This window comes from Anolis carolinensis, chromosome 4 (assembly GCF_035594765.1).
Source record: "Anolis carolinensis isolate JA03-04 chromosome 4, rAnoCar3.1.pri, whole genome shotgun sequence".
Lineage (NCBI taxonomy): Eukaryota > Metazoa > Chordata > Lepidosauria > Squamata > Dactyloidae > Anolis > Anolis carolinensis.
The window spans coordinates 130,433,753-130,446,979 of NC_085844.1; the positions used below are offsets into that span (position 1 = coordinate 130,433,753).

A 13,227-nucleotide genomic window follows, 5' to 3' on the forward strand; every position below is an offset into this window, starting at 1 on the left:
TGGGCGACTATTCCTTCAGATTTCATTTGGAATCTCACTGAGACATGTTTTTACTTTCACACAGGTATAGAAAAATTTAATGGCATGTATCTTCATAGCCGGCACTATAAAAACGCAGAAGTATTCAGGGATAAAAGAGTACTTGTGATTGGCATGGGGAATTCAGGAGTTGACATTGCAGTGGCAGCAACACAGACAGCAAAAAAGGTAACATTTCTCATTTTAAACAAAAGATGTGTGTTCACTAATTTTGGGTTACTGGTATGTTGACTAATGTGAACAATCACGAGAAAAACCACATTGTTATGTTGATGCAACTTAAAATGTCTCTGTGTCAGTTTGGGAAATGTTGAGTGCTTCTCACAAATATATCTGTGCTCTCGTCGTCATCCTTCCCGTTTCATTTCCCTGAAGGTCTCTGTATACCAGGGATTTTGATTTGTAATGGGTTGGAGAGAACGCTTGGGATTATCTGAATTTTGTATGGCAGTGTAGATGGGGCCTTAGAAAAGGTGTTAAGGAAGGCTGGCCGAAAGTCACTGGTGGGGAAATTGTGGCCCTTGAAATGTTGCAGGGCCCAAACTCCTATAAATCTCCTATAAAGCATGGCTACTGGTCAGGGGTGATGGAAATTAGTTAACAGCAGCTGAGGGGCTACTGATTTTCAACTTCATGTACTTGTAGTACTAGGCAATTCTTTAGTTACTTTGGTTCCAAATTCTAAAAGATCCAAGTACACACTTTGAATTAAATTTTGGGACAGACCAAAATATGTATCCTATGTTTGTGTGTTTTGAAAGAGGCTGAGAGAGAGAGATAGACTATCATCTTCATGTAGAAAGCTGAATTTCTTATTATAGAAGTTGGCTTACAAAATTAATGAAATCATTAACGTGCATGGAATGATAGAATAACAATGTACAGTAATACATTTTCATTTGTAGTACTGTGTAGAATGATTAGGAGCCCCCAGTGGCGCAGTGGGTTAAACCGCTGAGCTGCTGAACTTGCTGACTGAAAGGTCGGCAGTTCGAATCCAGGGCGCAGAGTGAGTTCCCCAGCTTCTGTTAGCCCCAGCTTCTGTCAACCTAGCAGTTTGAAAACACGCAAATGCGAGTAGATGAATAGGTACTGCTCCGCCAGGAAGGTAATGGTGCTCCATGTAGTAATTCTGGTCACATGATCTTGGAGACGTCTACGGACAACGCTGGCTCTTCAGCTTAGAAATGGAGATAAGCAACAACCCCCAGAGTCGACACGACTAGACTAAATGTCAAGGGAAAACCTTTACCTTTACCTATAGAATGATTACTAATAGGTTATTGCTGTGTTTTGATTGTCTTCCCTTTTTTTAGGTCATGATTACCACAAGCAGAGGTGCATGGGTGATAAGTCGTGTTTTTGACAATGGCTACCCATGGGACATGGTGTTCCTTACTCGTTTTATGAACATGGTCCGAAATAGTCTTCCTGGGCCTGCCACAGGATGGCTGATTGCAAACCGAATGAGCCAGTGGTTTGATCATGCCAACTATGGAATCATTCCAAAAGATAGGTACTTAGTATAAACTATCGCCATAAAAACAAGTAGAAACATAGAATTTATAATGCATTCTTGTAAAAGATGGAAGTATGTAAATTATAGTTGAAAAAGAGTAGAATCTGAGCATTCATTGTAGATGCAGTTCAACAAACTTGGAAGAAAATGTGTTTGCATAATGCAAAGGAAGAGCTGGCATAGGGAATCTTTATGCTTTAGGTCAGGAAATCCAACTCTCAGGCCCCTTCTACACTGCCATATAATCCAGATTATCAAAGCGAATTGTCCCCATTGTCTGCTTTGAACTTGATTATATGAGTCTACACTGCCATATGGAACCCCTGGTGGTGCAGTGGGTTAAACTTCTGAGCTGCTGAACTTGCTGACTGAAAGACAGGCAGTTCGAATCTGAGGAGCAGGGTGAGCTTCCGCTGTTAGCTCCAGCTTCTGCCAACCTAACAGTTTGAAAACATGTAAATGTGAATAGATCAATAGGTACCGCTTCAGTGGGAAGGTAACAGTGCTCCATGCAGTCATGCCGGCCACATGACCTTGGATGTGTCTACGGACAATGGCAGCTCTTTGAGTTAGAAATGGAGATGAGCACCAACCCCCAGAGTAGGATATGACTAGACTTAATTTCAAGGGAAAAACTTTTACCTTTACCTACACTGCCATATAATTCAGTTCAAAGCAGATAATCTGGATTTTATATAGCAGTGTAGAAGGGGCCTCAGGCCCCTTCCTCATTGCCCTTTATCCCAGGATCTGATCCTAGATTACTTCAAACTGGAATATATGAGTCCCCACTGCAGATAACCTAGGATAAACAGATAATTTGGGATCAGATCCCAGGATAAATGGGCAGTGTGGAAGGGCTCTCGGTGTATTTACTGAAGTACCCGGAAAATGAATATAGTAATCTAAATTTCTTAATTCTTCCCCTTAGATCTGTGTTGAGAGAGCCAGTGATAAATGATGAACTGCCTTCTTGCATCATCAGTGGGAAGATCACTATTAGACCTGAAGTGAAGGCATTTAAAGAAAATGCTGTTTTATTTGCAAATACCCCTGAGGCAGAAGATGTGGATGTTGTTGTCTTTGCCACTGGATACCAGTCTTCATTTCCTTTCATTGATGAGTCAATCATCAAAGTTGAAAATAATCATGCTTCATTGTACAAATACATCTTCCCCCCTCAGCTGGAGAAACCAACACTTGCCTTTATAGGGTTCCTCAGGGCATTTGGACCACACATACCAGTAGTGGACATCCAGACACGCTGGGTCACTCGTGTCTTTAATGGTATGTAAGATGAGACACAGCACTCCATAGGTACATGTTCACATTAAGGAAGTGACACCAGTGGGCATGACCTATAGTTGACATTGCTACCTTAGAAGAGTGCTCTTAAGAATTGATATAATAATTACATATAGAAATAGTGATACTGGGTCTTAAGAGTATCACATATTTTCCAAGTGGTACCATTATGACTAAGGAGCCCCGGTGGCAAAGTGCGTTAAAGCACTGAGCTGCAGAATGAAAGGTCCCAGGTTCAAGCTCCAGGAGCGGTGTGAGCGGCCGCTGTTAGCTCCAGCTCCTGCCAGCCTAGCAGTTCGAAAACATGCCAATGTGAGTAGATCAATAGGTACCACTCTGGCGGGAATGTAATGGTGCTCCATGCAGTCATGCCGGCCACATGACCTTGGAGGTGTCTACAGACAATGCCGGCTCTTTGGCTTAGAAATGGAGATGAGTACCACACCCCAGAGTCAGACATGACTGGGCGTAACGTCAGGGGAAACCTTTAACTTTACTTTACCATTATGACTGTGAATTTTTAAAATACCGTTTATATTTAATTCTGTTTTAATGTTTGCATATTTGTTTTAAATTGTATGCTAATGCTTTTATGTTGAGCCACTCCGAGTCTCCTTTGGGAGAGATAAAGCGGGGTATAAATGATGTGATGATGATGATGATTATATGGCAGTGTAGAAGGGGCCTCTCAGAAGGGAGTTCCAGAGAGTAGGAACAGTTACTGAGGCCCTATCTACACTGCCATATAATCCAGATCATCAAAGCAAATGGAGCCCCTGGTGGTGCAATGGGTTAAACCTTTGTGCCGGCAGGACTGATGACTTGAAGGTTGGGTTGCTGACGTGAAGGTTGCGCGGATGAGCTCCGTCTGTCACTTCCAGCTCCCCATGTCGGGACATGAGCGAAGCCTCCCACAAGGATGGTAAAACATCAAAATATCTGGGCGTTCCCCTGGGCAATGTAATTGCAGATGGACAATTCTCTCACACCAGAAGCGACTTATTGATTTATTTTGCTAGTGTAGCTAACATATGTTTAACATAGATTCTGAAGAGATACTGCTGTGTGTGGTAACATGTTTAACATATTATACATTGGTTTATCATAGGGTATGATTGTTCTCAATTTTGTGATTGGTAAACACAGGCTACAGTTGCAAGTCTGGCTGCTGATGCAGGTCATCACTAAACAAATTCAATTATGGGAAGGAAAATGTTTCAATTTAAAGGAATGTCTTTTAATTTCTACCTTGGTGTCACATCTCACAGTTCTTCAGTAATAGAACCCAAAGGGATGCACATGGAATTCCCATCAAGGCACTGATAAGAGTGACTGGTTTTGCTTTAGCAAAGTTATAGATTGCATTCTGTAGCTTCTAGCTGAGTCTAAGGCAGGCCTTTCGGATAATGCATTCACAACCATTTGGAGATCATAACCTTTTGGAAAAGTTTGATCTTTCAGAGAAGAGCCAAAAATCCATTTGAGTAGAATTTTCCCATGTGATATACAACCAAATGTAATATGCAAGGCAATGTCTTCAGTTATTAGATTCAACCTATTGTCTCTGATCTGGTAGGAAAACAGAGATTTGCCATTGCTTTTCAGATAGATAGATAGTAGGGTTGTCCGATCGATGGAAAAATTGTTTCAGTTCTCGTTTCTAAAGTAGGGGGTGCCGGCTCTTCGATGTAGAAATTATTTCTAAATGTTTCACCCAAAATTTTTGGATATTTACGAAAATTCTAAAATGTTTCTAAAATGGCGGACGCGCATGCGCAATCGCCAAAAAAACAGGAAACCGGGGGGGACTTTTCTGGGGGTCTCCCGCCCTCATTTCTTGAGCTATTCTCATCAAATTTGGTACAGTGGGAGAACACATTCCACACTCTTTGCTCAACAAATTGCAGAATGTTTTCTGTCTCCTATTATTTTTGGCGAATTTTCATAACTTTTTATAATACACTATTTTTCAATATTTGAAGAAACCTGTTCCTGGTTTGAAAGTCTTATTTCCTGTTCAATTGGGTTCTTATCACTGTAAAAGTCCCTCTTCTACTTGTGTAGACTTTGGATTAGAAATGGAGCACACGCCAAGCAATGCCTTGACAGGATTGGCAACGTCCTTTGGAAACTATAAATTGCCTTTGAACCTTTTGATCAATGGTGCCACTGGCTAACATATGTTGTGATTGCAAAAATGAAACTCTGGCTGAGGACTTTGGATTAGAAATGCAGCACACGCCAAGCAATGCCTTGACAGGATTGGCAACGTCCTTTGGAAACTATAAATTGCCTTTGAACCTTTTGATCAATGGTGCCACTGGCTGACCTTGTGATTGCAAAAATGAAACTCTGGCTGAGGACTTTGGATTAGAAATGCAGCACACGCCAAGCAATGCCTTGACAGGATTGGCAACGTCCTTTGGAAACTATAAATTGCTGTGGACCCTCTATTGAATCAAATCAATGTCTGACTTTGTGATTGCAGAAATAAAACTCAGCCCAAGGCTTGGGAATAGAAATGGAGCGTGAGGGAAGCAATGCCTTGGCGGGTGCCCCACGTCCTTTGGAAACTATTTATTCCAAGGTTTGAAATCAATGTGTGTCTTTGTAATTGATGCAATAACACTCAGCCCGGAGGCTTGGGATTATAAACGAAGCGTGAGGGAAGCTCAGCACTTACAGGGACGCAGACGTGCTTAGAAAACTATAATTTTCAAGCTCCCTCCTTTGCAGTCTTGGAAAGCCTTATATGGCTTGATTGCTTTATTCCAGAAAACTTTGAAAAGGAAAGGCAAAACGTCTCCCTCAGAAAGTAAAAAGAGCCCCAAAGCTTAGCGGTTACAGGGGAGCAAGCACTGCACCCTCCTTTGCAGTCTTGGAAAGCCTTATATGGGTTGATTGCTTTATTCCAGAAAAATTTGAAAAGGAAAGGCAAAACGTCTCCCTCAGAAAGTAAAAAGAACACCAAAGCTTAGCGGTTACAGGGAGGGACGCAGACTCCTTTGGAAAATAAAAATTCCCAACATCCACAGCAAGGACTCTGACCCAAGCCAATTTCCCCCCAACACAATATCTAACCGGCAACAACCCTCTACCCCCAGTCACTTTGCCCTCTCAGCTTCACGGCGCGCGCGAACCACCCTCTCTCCTCGGTATCCCAACCCAGAATCGCTTGGCTCTGGGCGGAGGCGATTTTTATAGCGATTCTACACGTCGATGGGAGGACGCTAGCCCCCACCTTTTTTAGCCATCGTGGAAGACTCTGATTGGCAGGGAGCGGGAGCCATGTTAGGCTGCGCTAGGCTCCCGTTCATGTTAGGTTGCAGAAACAAAACAAAACAAAACAAATATTTAAAAAATATTAAAAAAAAAATTTGGAAGGAAAAAAATTAACGAAAATTTTAAGACACAATTACAGAATGGGCCAACGATGGATCGTATTACATTGCCAGTTGCGCCCAGGGAAAACGTTTCAATACTCGTGTCAAAAAACGGGAACAATACGAAATAATTACGGTAGGGATATTTTTACGACAATATGGACAACCCTAATAGATAGATAGATAGATAGATAGAACTGAAAAGCACAGGCAAATCTCTGTTTTCCTAGCAGATCAGAGACAATATATATATATATTCCGTGTCAGGAGCAACTTGAGTCACTTCTGGAGTGAGAGAACTGGCCGTCTGCAAGGATGTTGCCCAGGGGACGCCTGGATGTTTTTTTATGTTTTTACCATCCTTGTGGGAGTCTTCTCTCATGTCCCTGCATGGAGCTAGAGCTGACAGAGGGAGCTCATCCGTGCTCTCCCTGGGTGGGATTCGAACCTGGCAGCTTTCAGGTCAGCACACACACACACACACACACACACATAAAACAACTAGTTCCATATCATGCACTCAAGAGACAAAAATGAAATAGGCTTTAGTAAAATAACATATTTAGTTTACTCACAACTTCATGTGCTCAGCATAATACAGGTACATAGCTTATCAGTCCAGTTTCAGATATGTTTGAGATAATCTCTGTGTGCAGATGACACAGAGCATCTTTCTTACAAACCTCAATAATGATGATAATGATAACAATTTTATTTTTATATTCCACCTCCATCTCCCCGAAGTGACTCAGGGCGGCTTACATAGGGACAAGCCCGATCCAACAAAGATTAAAATCAAACATAGATTAAAACATATCTCAACAAAATCAATGACATTGCAAGAAGACAATAACATAAAAACAGCATCACCAACAGTCAATAGTCTGAGTTTGCTCTTAGTAAACCAAAGTCTAAGAAGAATCTAAAATGAAGTCTGAGGTCTGAGCAGTCTCAGATCAGATCATGTGGTCTTCAGCCCTTCCACAACCGCTCAGGAAACATAAAGCAAAAGAAGCTGCATACCAGGACATAAATACAAAACAGTAAGCAAACAGAATAATAAATTAGCAAATTACTAGACGAGGCTTGAAAAAGGTTGTCATTTCCAACAGGCCTCTTCAATCTGCAGCTCTCCAAGTGTTTACACCTCCAGCTCCCAGGAGCCCTAACCAGCTTGTTCAATGGTCAGAAATTCTGGAAGCTGAAGTCCAAAACATCTGGAGAGTCATAGGTTGAAGAGGCCTGGTTTTATGCTTCACTTTGACATGTAAAACATCTGATTCTAGATATGTTTCTTGGTTTGAGAAATTCTTCTTATACAGCTTGTATTTGCTCCCCAATTAAAGGCTCATCTCCATTGATCACTTCAGTCGATGTGTATCCAAATCAGTACTATGTCAACTAAACATCACATAGGGCTAATCTGACATACTTTGGGGCAAGACTGTCTTAATGCGTCCTTGCCCTGATCTAAACTAATTCAGGATGAAGCCCAGATCCTGACCCAGGATTCCAGATTTGATGGCTGTCAAGATAGTTGGCTACAGCTGTCTTGACTGCCATTCTGTGTTTTCCAGGCTCAGGCAGCCTAGGGAAGCAGGATGGCAGTCCCGAGACTAATTTACTACTGATGTAGGCAGAACATGGGCATGGCAATCAACCCATAGGAGGGTTGCAATAGAGTAACATCCCAGTCTTGAAGGACTGAAAGCTTAGCACAGCAAATCTTAAAAAAAACAAAAACAACAAATTGAATTTCACTGTGCTCCCTGTTGCATAATTGGGAATCTTGTGCAATTTGAGTTGACAATTTTAGATATTTTTCTCACTTAAAATGCCACAGCAAACAGCCACTGATCCTCATTTATAGGCGAAGAAACGGTTCTTCTGTTTGAAGATATCCTTCTTCTAAAAGTTGTTTGCCCTTTGCGCATGGGTTTGGTTTGATTTTCATTTTCCATTTTGTGATTCCCCGAAATATTTATCCTATCTTCTAGGCTTATGTAAATTGCCTCCAGAGAACATAATGCTGAAGGAGGTCAATGAAATTAAGAAAAACAAGATAAACTGGTAAGTCATTATAAAACCAAGACAAATCCTCAGTAATTAGAAGAAGTTAGGGTTGTCAGCTGATAACAAAGAAACCATACAACGTTGACTCTATGGTTTCAGTGTATTGAAGATATTTAGAAAATAGTATCATTCGTACCAGAGCATTTGATCAGTTACTCATTATTTGACTCTGCACATCATGCCACAGCTAAGGAAACCATTAGGAAGGTCAGAAACAGACTCAGCTCTATTTGCTATGAAATTTAGGATTTTGGAATTTATCCTGTTAATTTTATGGTGTTGAATCTCAATTTGTGACACTTGAAATAATAAGATGCTCTGGAAATTGAAGGGTGGTTCAGGCCTCTTCTAATCTGCCATACAAAATCCAGATTATCTGCTCTGAGCTAGATTATATGGCAGTCTAGTTCAAAGCAAATAATGCGGATTGTCTGCTTTGATAACCTGGATTATATAGCAGTGTAGAAGGGGTTTCAGACAAATGAAAATCTTCTGGTAGAATTGTTTTCAATTCTTTTTGTTTTACTTTTACCTGCATATTCCTAGATCTGTACAAAGACTTTTTAAAATATTCCAGAGTTTTCTTACTGTTTTCTGAGAATATTGATTTCCACAAATTTCCACTGAAGCTTCTTTATTACTTTTCAAGAGTTATGGTCAAAGTTCTAAAGTACTTTAGCAATATTGCACTACTTAAGTAATTGGATCAATTTGTTTTGATTCCTCTTTCACTCATTTGACCCATGTGTTCTGGAAATAATCGTTGTGAGTTTCAACAGGGAGAAATATAGGATAATATACTCAGGGCCCTTACACACAGTCACATAATCCAGAATATCAAGTCTAAAAGTCCCACAATAACTGCTTTGAACTGGGTTATCTGAATCCACACTGCCATATATTTCAGTTCAAAGCAGATAATGTGGGATTTTATTCAGCTGTGTGGAAGGAGCCTTAGACAATATAAATGAAATGCAAGATATTGGATGACACCTGGCTTGAAAACAGCCCATGTGAAAAGAATCTAGGTATTAGGCCCCTTCTACACTGCTATATAATCCAGATTATCAAAGCAGATTGTCCTCATTATCCTCTTGCCATACACTGCCATATAATCCAGCTCAAAGCAGATAAAATGGATTTTAAATAATAATAATAATAATAATAATAATAATAATAATTTGTGATTTTGTGATACGAAATCCAGCATATCTATCTTGTTTGCTGTGTCATACAATAAAATAATAATAATCATCATCTTTATTTATAACCCACCTCCATCCCCCCAAGAGGACTCGGAGCAGTTCACATGAGGACCGAGCCCAAGAATCAACAAATGTGTTTTATTTGTTGATTATACACAATAACAGCAAATATAGTCAAAACAATAAAAACATTCATAAAATACATCAGCAGGTGTCAGGATAATTGGTGGAACTACAGTAGAGTCTCACTTATCCAACATAAACGGACCGGCAGAACGTTGGATAAGCGAATATGTTGGATAATAAGGAGGCATTAAGGAAAAGCCTATTAAACATTAAATTAGGTTATGATTTTACAAATTAAGCACCAAAACATCATGTTATACAACAAATTTGACAGAAAAAGTAGTTCAATACGCAGTAATGCTATGTAGTAATTACTGTATTTACGAATTTAGCACCAAAATATCACGATATATTGAAAACATTGACTACAAAAATGCATTGGATAATCCAGAACGTTGGATAAGCAAGTGTTGGATAAGTGAGACTCTACTGTATTAATAATTGCCAGGGAAGTGGCAGTATAGAAGTGGTCTTAGCAGCCCACTAACTGAACAGGCATCCACAGTGTGATGTGGCAACTAATAAAGGCAATGTGATTCTAGGCTGCATCAATAGGAGTATTGTGTCTATATCAAGGGAAGTAATAATACTGATATGAAATTTAGACTGCAACAAATTGAGAGGGAATGGCCTGGTGAACATTTATGCCAACCATAATTAATAAGCAAAGTTCCAGATTAAAAAAAAAGCTCACCAGTGAAGCGAAAACATAGGACAGAGGCATTTTATTTCATCTTGGGCAAGATGTGATGCTTGTGAGCTCCTTCTCCAAAATTACAAGCGTAAGAGAGCATGTGCTCTGCGCAACAGTTTTTATATAATCAGGTCCATTGTTCCAGTTTGAATCATCCTTCTTCTGTTTCTGGTGGGCCAGAGAAAGAGATTAGGAAGGGTCTATGTTGAGATTGGTCCAGAGTGGAGACTGCAGGGCCACACATTTCCAGGCTGGGCCCTCCGTAGATGGAGACTCTACCACATTCTGAGGTAGCATATTCCAACAGCTCTTACCATTAGGAAGTGTAGATGGGGAATAAGGGAAAGCACGTTCAGCACCATCCCTTCTGTTTCACCTGCTTATCAGACATATTTGATTCATCTCTTTCCCCTTTATTAATTTCATTTTCTTTTTCATTATCATTAAGGTTTGGCTTGACATTTGATGAGGTTCTGAAGACAGATTGGATTGTATACATGGATCAACTGGCCTCCTTTATTGGTGTAAAACCTAGTGTGCTAGCTCTGCTTTTCAAAGATCCAGAAATAGCCACAAAGATATTCTTTGGGCCATGCTCTGCCTACCAATACCGTTTAACTGGACCAGGGAAATGGGAAGGAGCCAGAAATTCAATCCTGAGCCAGTGGGAGAGAACCTTGAAGCCCACAAGAACCCGAGTTGTAGAAGATACTTCAAGCTTCCATACATATGTGCTTAAAGTGCTTGCCCTCTTTGCTGTCTTTGTTGGAATTTACTTCAGTTTCAATTAGTTTTGGTGTATCTACAGGGCAATTATTTGGTACTAGAGTAAAAACCATGGGGAAACACAGTATATTCATGAGATGGAATATGAATGGTCTTTAAACCGCTTATTTCAATGGGAAACCCATGATCATTTAACAGAGGGTAAGTTGCTGATGACCTGCCCATCTGATGCTCATGGAAAAATTGAAGACAAGCAATTATGATGATGATGATGATGATAATTTTATTTCTTACCCACCTCCGCTTGTGGCTCGAGGCAGGTTACAGCATAGTTAAAACACATAAACATTGCAAAAACTCTATAAATACACATACTAAAATGTATTTCTATAAAAGATAATATTAAAATGAATTTCTATAAAATACATATTAAAATACACAAAACAGAGGCAAGAGTTTAGAATACATGCTTAAAACTGGCTGGGTAGGCCTGCTAGGAGAGATAGGTCTTTAGATGGTTTTTAAATTCTGAAAGCTCATTTAGCTGTCGGAGCTCTTCAGACAGGTCATTCCACGGTTTTGGGGTGGCCAATGTAAAGGTCTGCTGGGTGACGATCGCCAGTTGGGTTCTGGCTGGTTGTAATAAATGCCCCCTAGAAGACCTCAGCGTCCGAAGGGGAGGATTGTATGTGGGGCAATCTTTTAGGTAACCTGGACCAAACCATGTAGGGCTTTAAAGATTATAACCAACACCTTGTACTTCGCCCAGAAACTAATTAGCAGCCAGTGGAGTGACTTTAATATATATGTGATATGCTTACTCCTGGATGTTCCAATCTGGCCGCTGGAGCTTCTGAAATTTGTACAAAGGTAGCCCAATGTAAAGTCCAGCCTTGAGGTTTCCAGGTGTGCACTACCATCTTTAGGTCCTCCAAATCTAGGAAGGGGCACAGCTGGCATATCAGCCAAATTAAAGTCAATACCCTTACAAAATGTACTGTCTATAGATCCTTTGCCTACAGGTTCCTATAGGTTAGCTATAAAATGGACTATGTATCATGTGATGGGACACATATATTGTGCAAAGGGCATCATTTTACTGTGTGATGAGGTCCAGACTTGTGTTCAAAAGAATTCTACTTTATTGCTCTTATACATGTTCTTATCTGTATGTTGTACTTTGAATGTGTTTGTGTTGTCTACTGAGGAAGAAAGTCCACATCAACTGTCTATAGTAGTTTCCTGTTGATTTCTCCAAGTAATAAAGAGTGAATTAATTTGTCAGACTACATAGCACTGCTGTATTGTTTGACATGCATTCTAATTGTGGTCAAATTGTGATTCCTGAATACTTTTCACATGATTGTTCTCAAGCCATCTAGTATCTGTACCGTACACTTCTCCTGTTGAAATTCATTGTTAGGTTTGGCCCAGCTCTTTAATCTGTTAAGGACATTTTGAATTCTGAACTTGTCTTCTAGGGCAGTGGTCCTTAATCTTTGATTCTCCAGGTCTCTGGGACTTCACAACTCCTAACAGCTGGTAAGCTTGGTGGGATTTCTGGAAGTTCAAAACACCTGTAGGACCAAAGATTGAGGACCACTGCTCTAGGGTATTAGCTATCCTTCCCAATTTGGTGTCATCAGCAAATTTGATAAGCATGTTTTCTGCTTTATCATCTTAGTCATTGAATTTCACTGGACTCAAGGTATAACCCTGCGGCACCCCACTGGTCACTTCAGAATGAAGAGGAGCCAAACCTTTGGGTTTGGCCAGTTAACCACTTCTCAATCCACCTAACATTGTCTAGCCCACATTTTACTAGCTTCATTTTGAGAAAATCAGGGGGGATCTTATCAAGGACCTTACTGAAATTGAGATATGCTACATCCACAGCATCCCTTCATTTATCAAGTGTTCTGTGCATTCTATTTTAAAAAGATAGACACCTGGCATAGTTTGTTTTTGAGAAACTTGTGTTGACTTTTAGTGATCACAGCATTCTTTTCTAAATGCTTACATACTATCTGTTTAATTATCTGCTCTCAAAAATTTAATATCAGCCTGACTAGGCATCCCCCTTTTTTGAAGATGGGGACAATATTGACATTCTTCCAACCTGCTCAAACTTCTGTTCTCCACACACTCAGTTATCCC

At 40.2% G+C, this 13,227-nt stretch overlaps 1 protein-coding gene and 1 long non-coding RNA gene across 2 annotated transcripts in view; one reads left to right on the plus strand and one right to left on the minus strand.

Annotated features, from left to right (window-relative positions):
• Positions 1-12,356, plus strand: part of LOC100557581 (flavin-containing monooxygenase 1) — a 27,259-nt gene extending 14,903 nt beyond the window's left edge. The window contains exons 4-8 of the mRNA XM_062977806.1: positions 65-207; positions 1,356-1,555; positions 2,490-2,845; positions 8,244-8,316; positions 10,793-12,356. Of these exons, the coding sequence (XP_062833876.1) occupies positions 65-207; positions 1,356-1,555; positions 2,490-2,845; positions 8,244-8,316; positions 10,793-11,135 (1,115 nt within the window). The 3' untranslated portion in view covers positions 11,136-12,356. The remainder of the gene's footprint in view (positions 1-64; positions 208-1,355; positions 1,556-2,489; positions 2,846-8,243; positions 8,317-10,792) is intronic.
• The window catches only part of LOC134298257 (uncharacterized), a 7,768-nt gene continuing 4,773 nt past the window's right edge, over positions 10,233-13,227 (minus strand). Inside the window, exon 3 of the long non-coding RNA XR_010005232.1 lies at positions 10,233-10,512. This is a non-coding gene — a long non-coding RNA (uncharacterized LOC134298257). The remainder of the gene's footprint in view (positions 10,513-13,227) is intronic.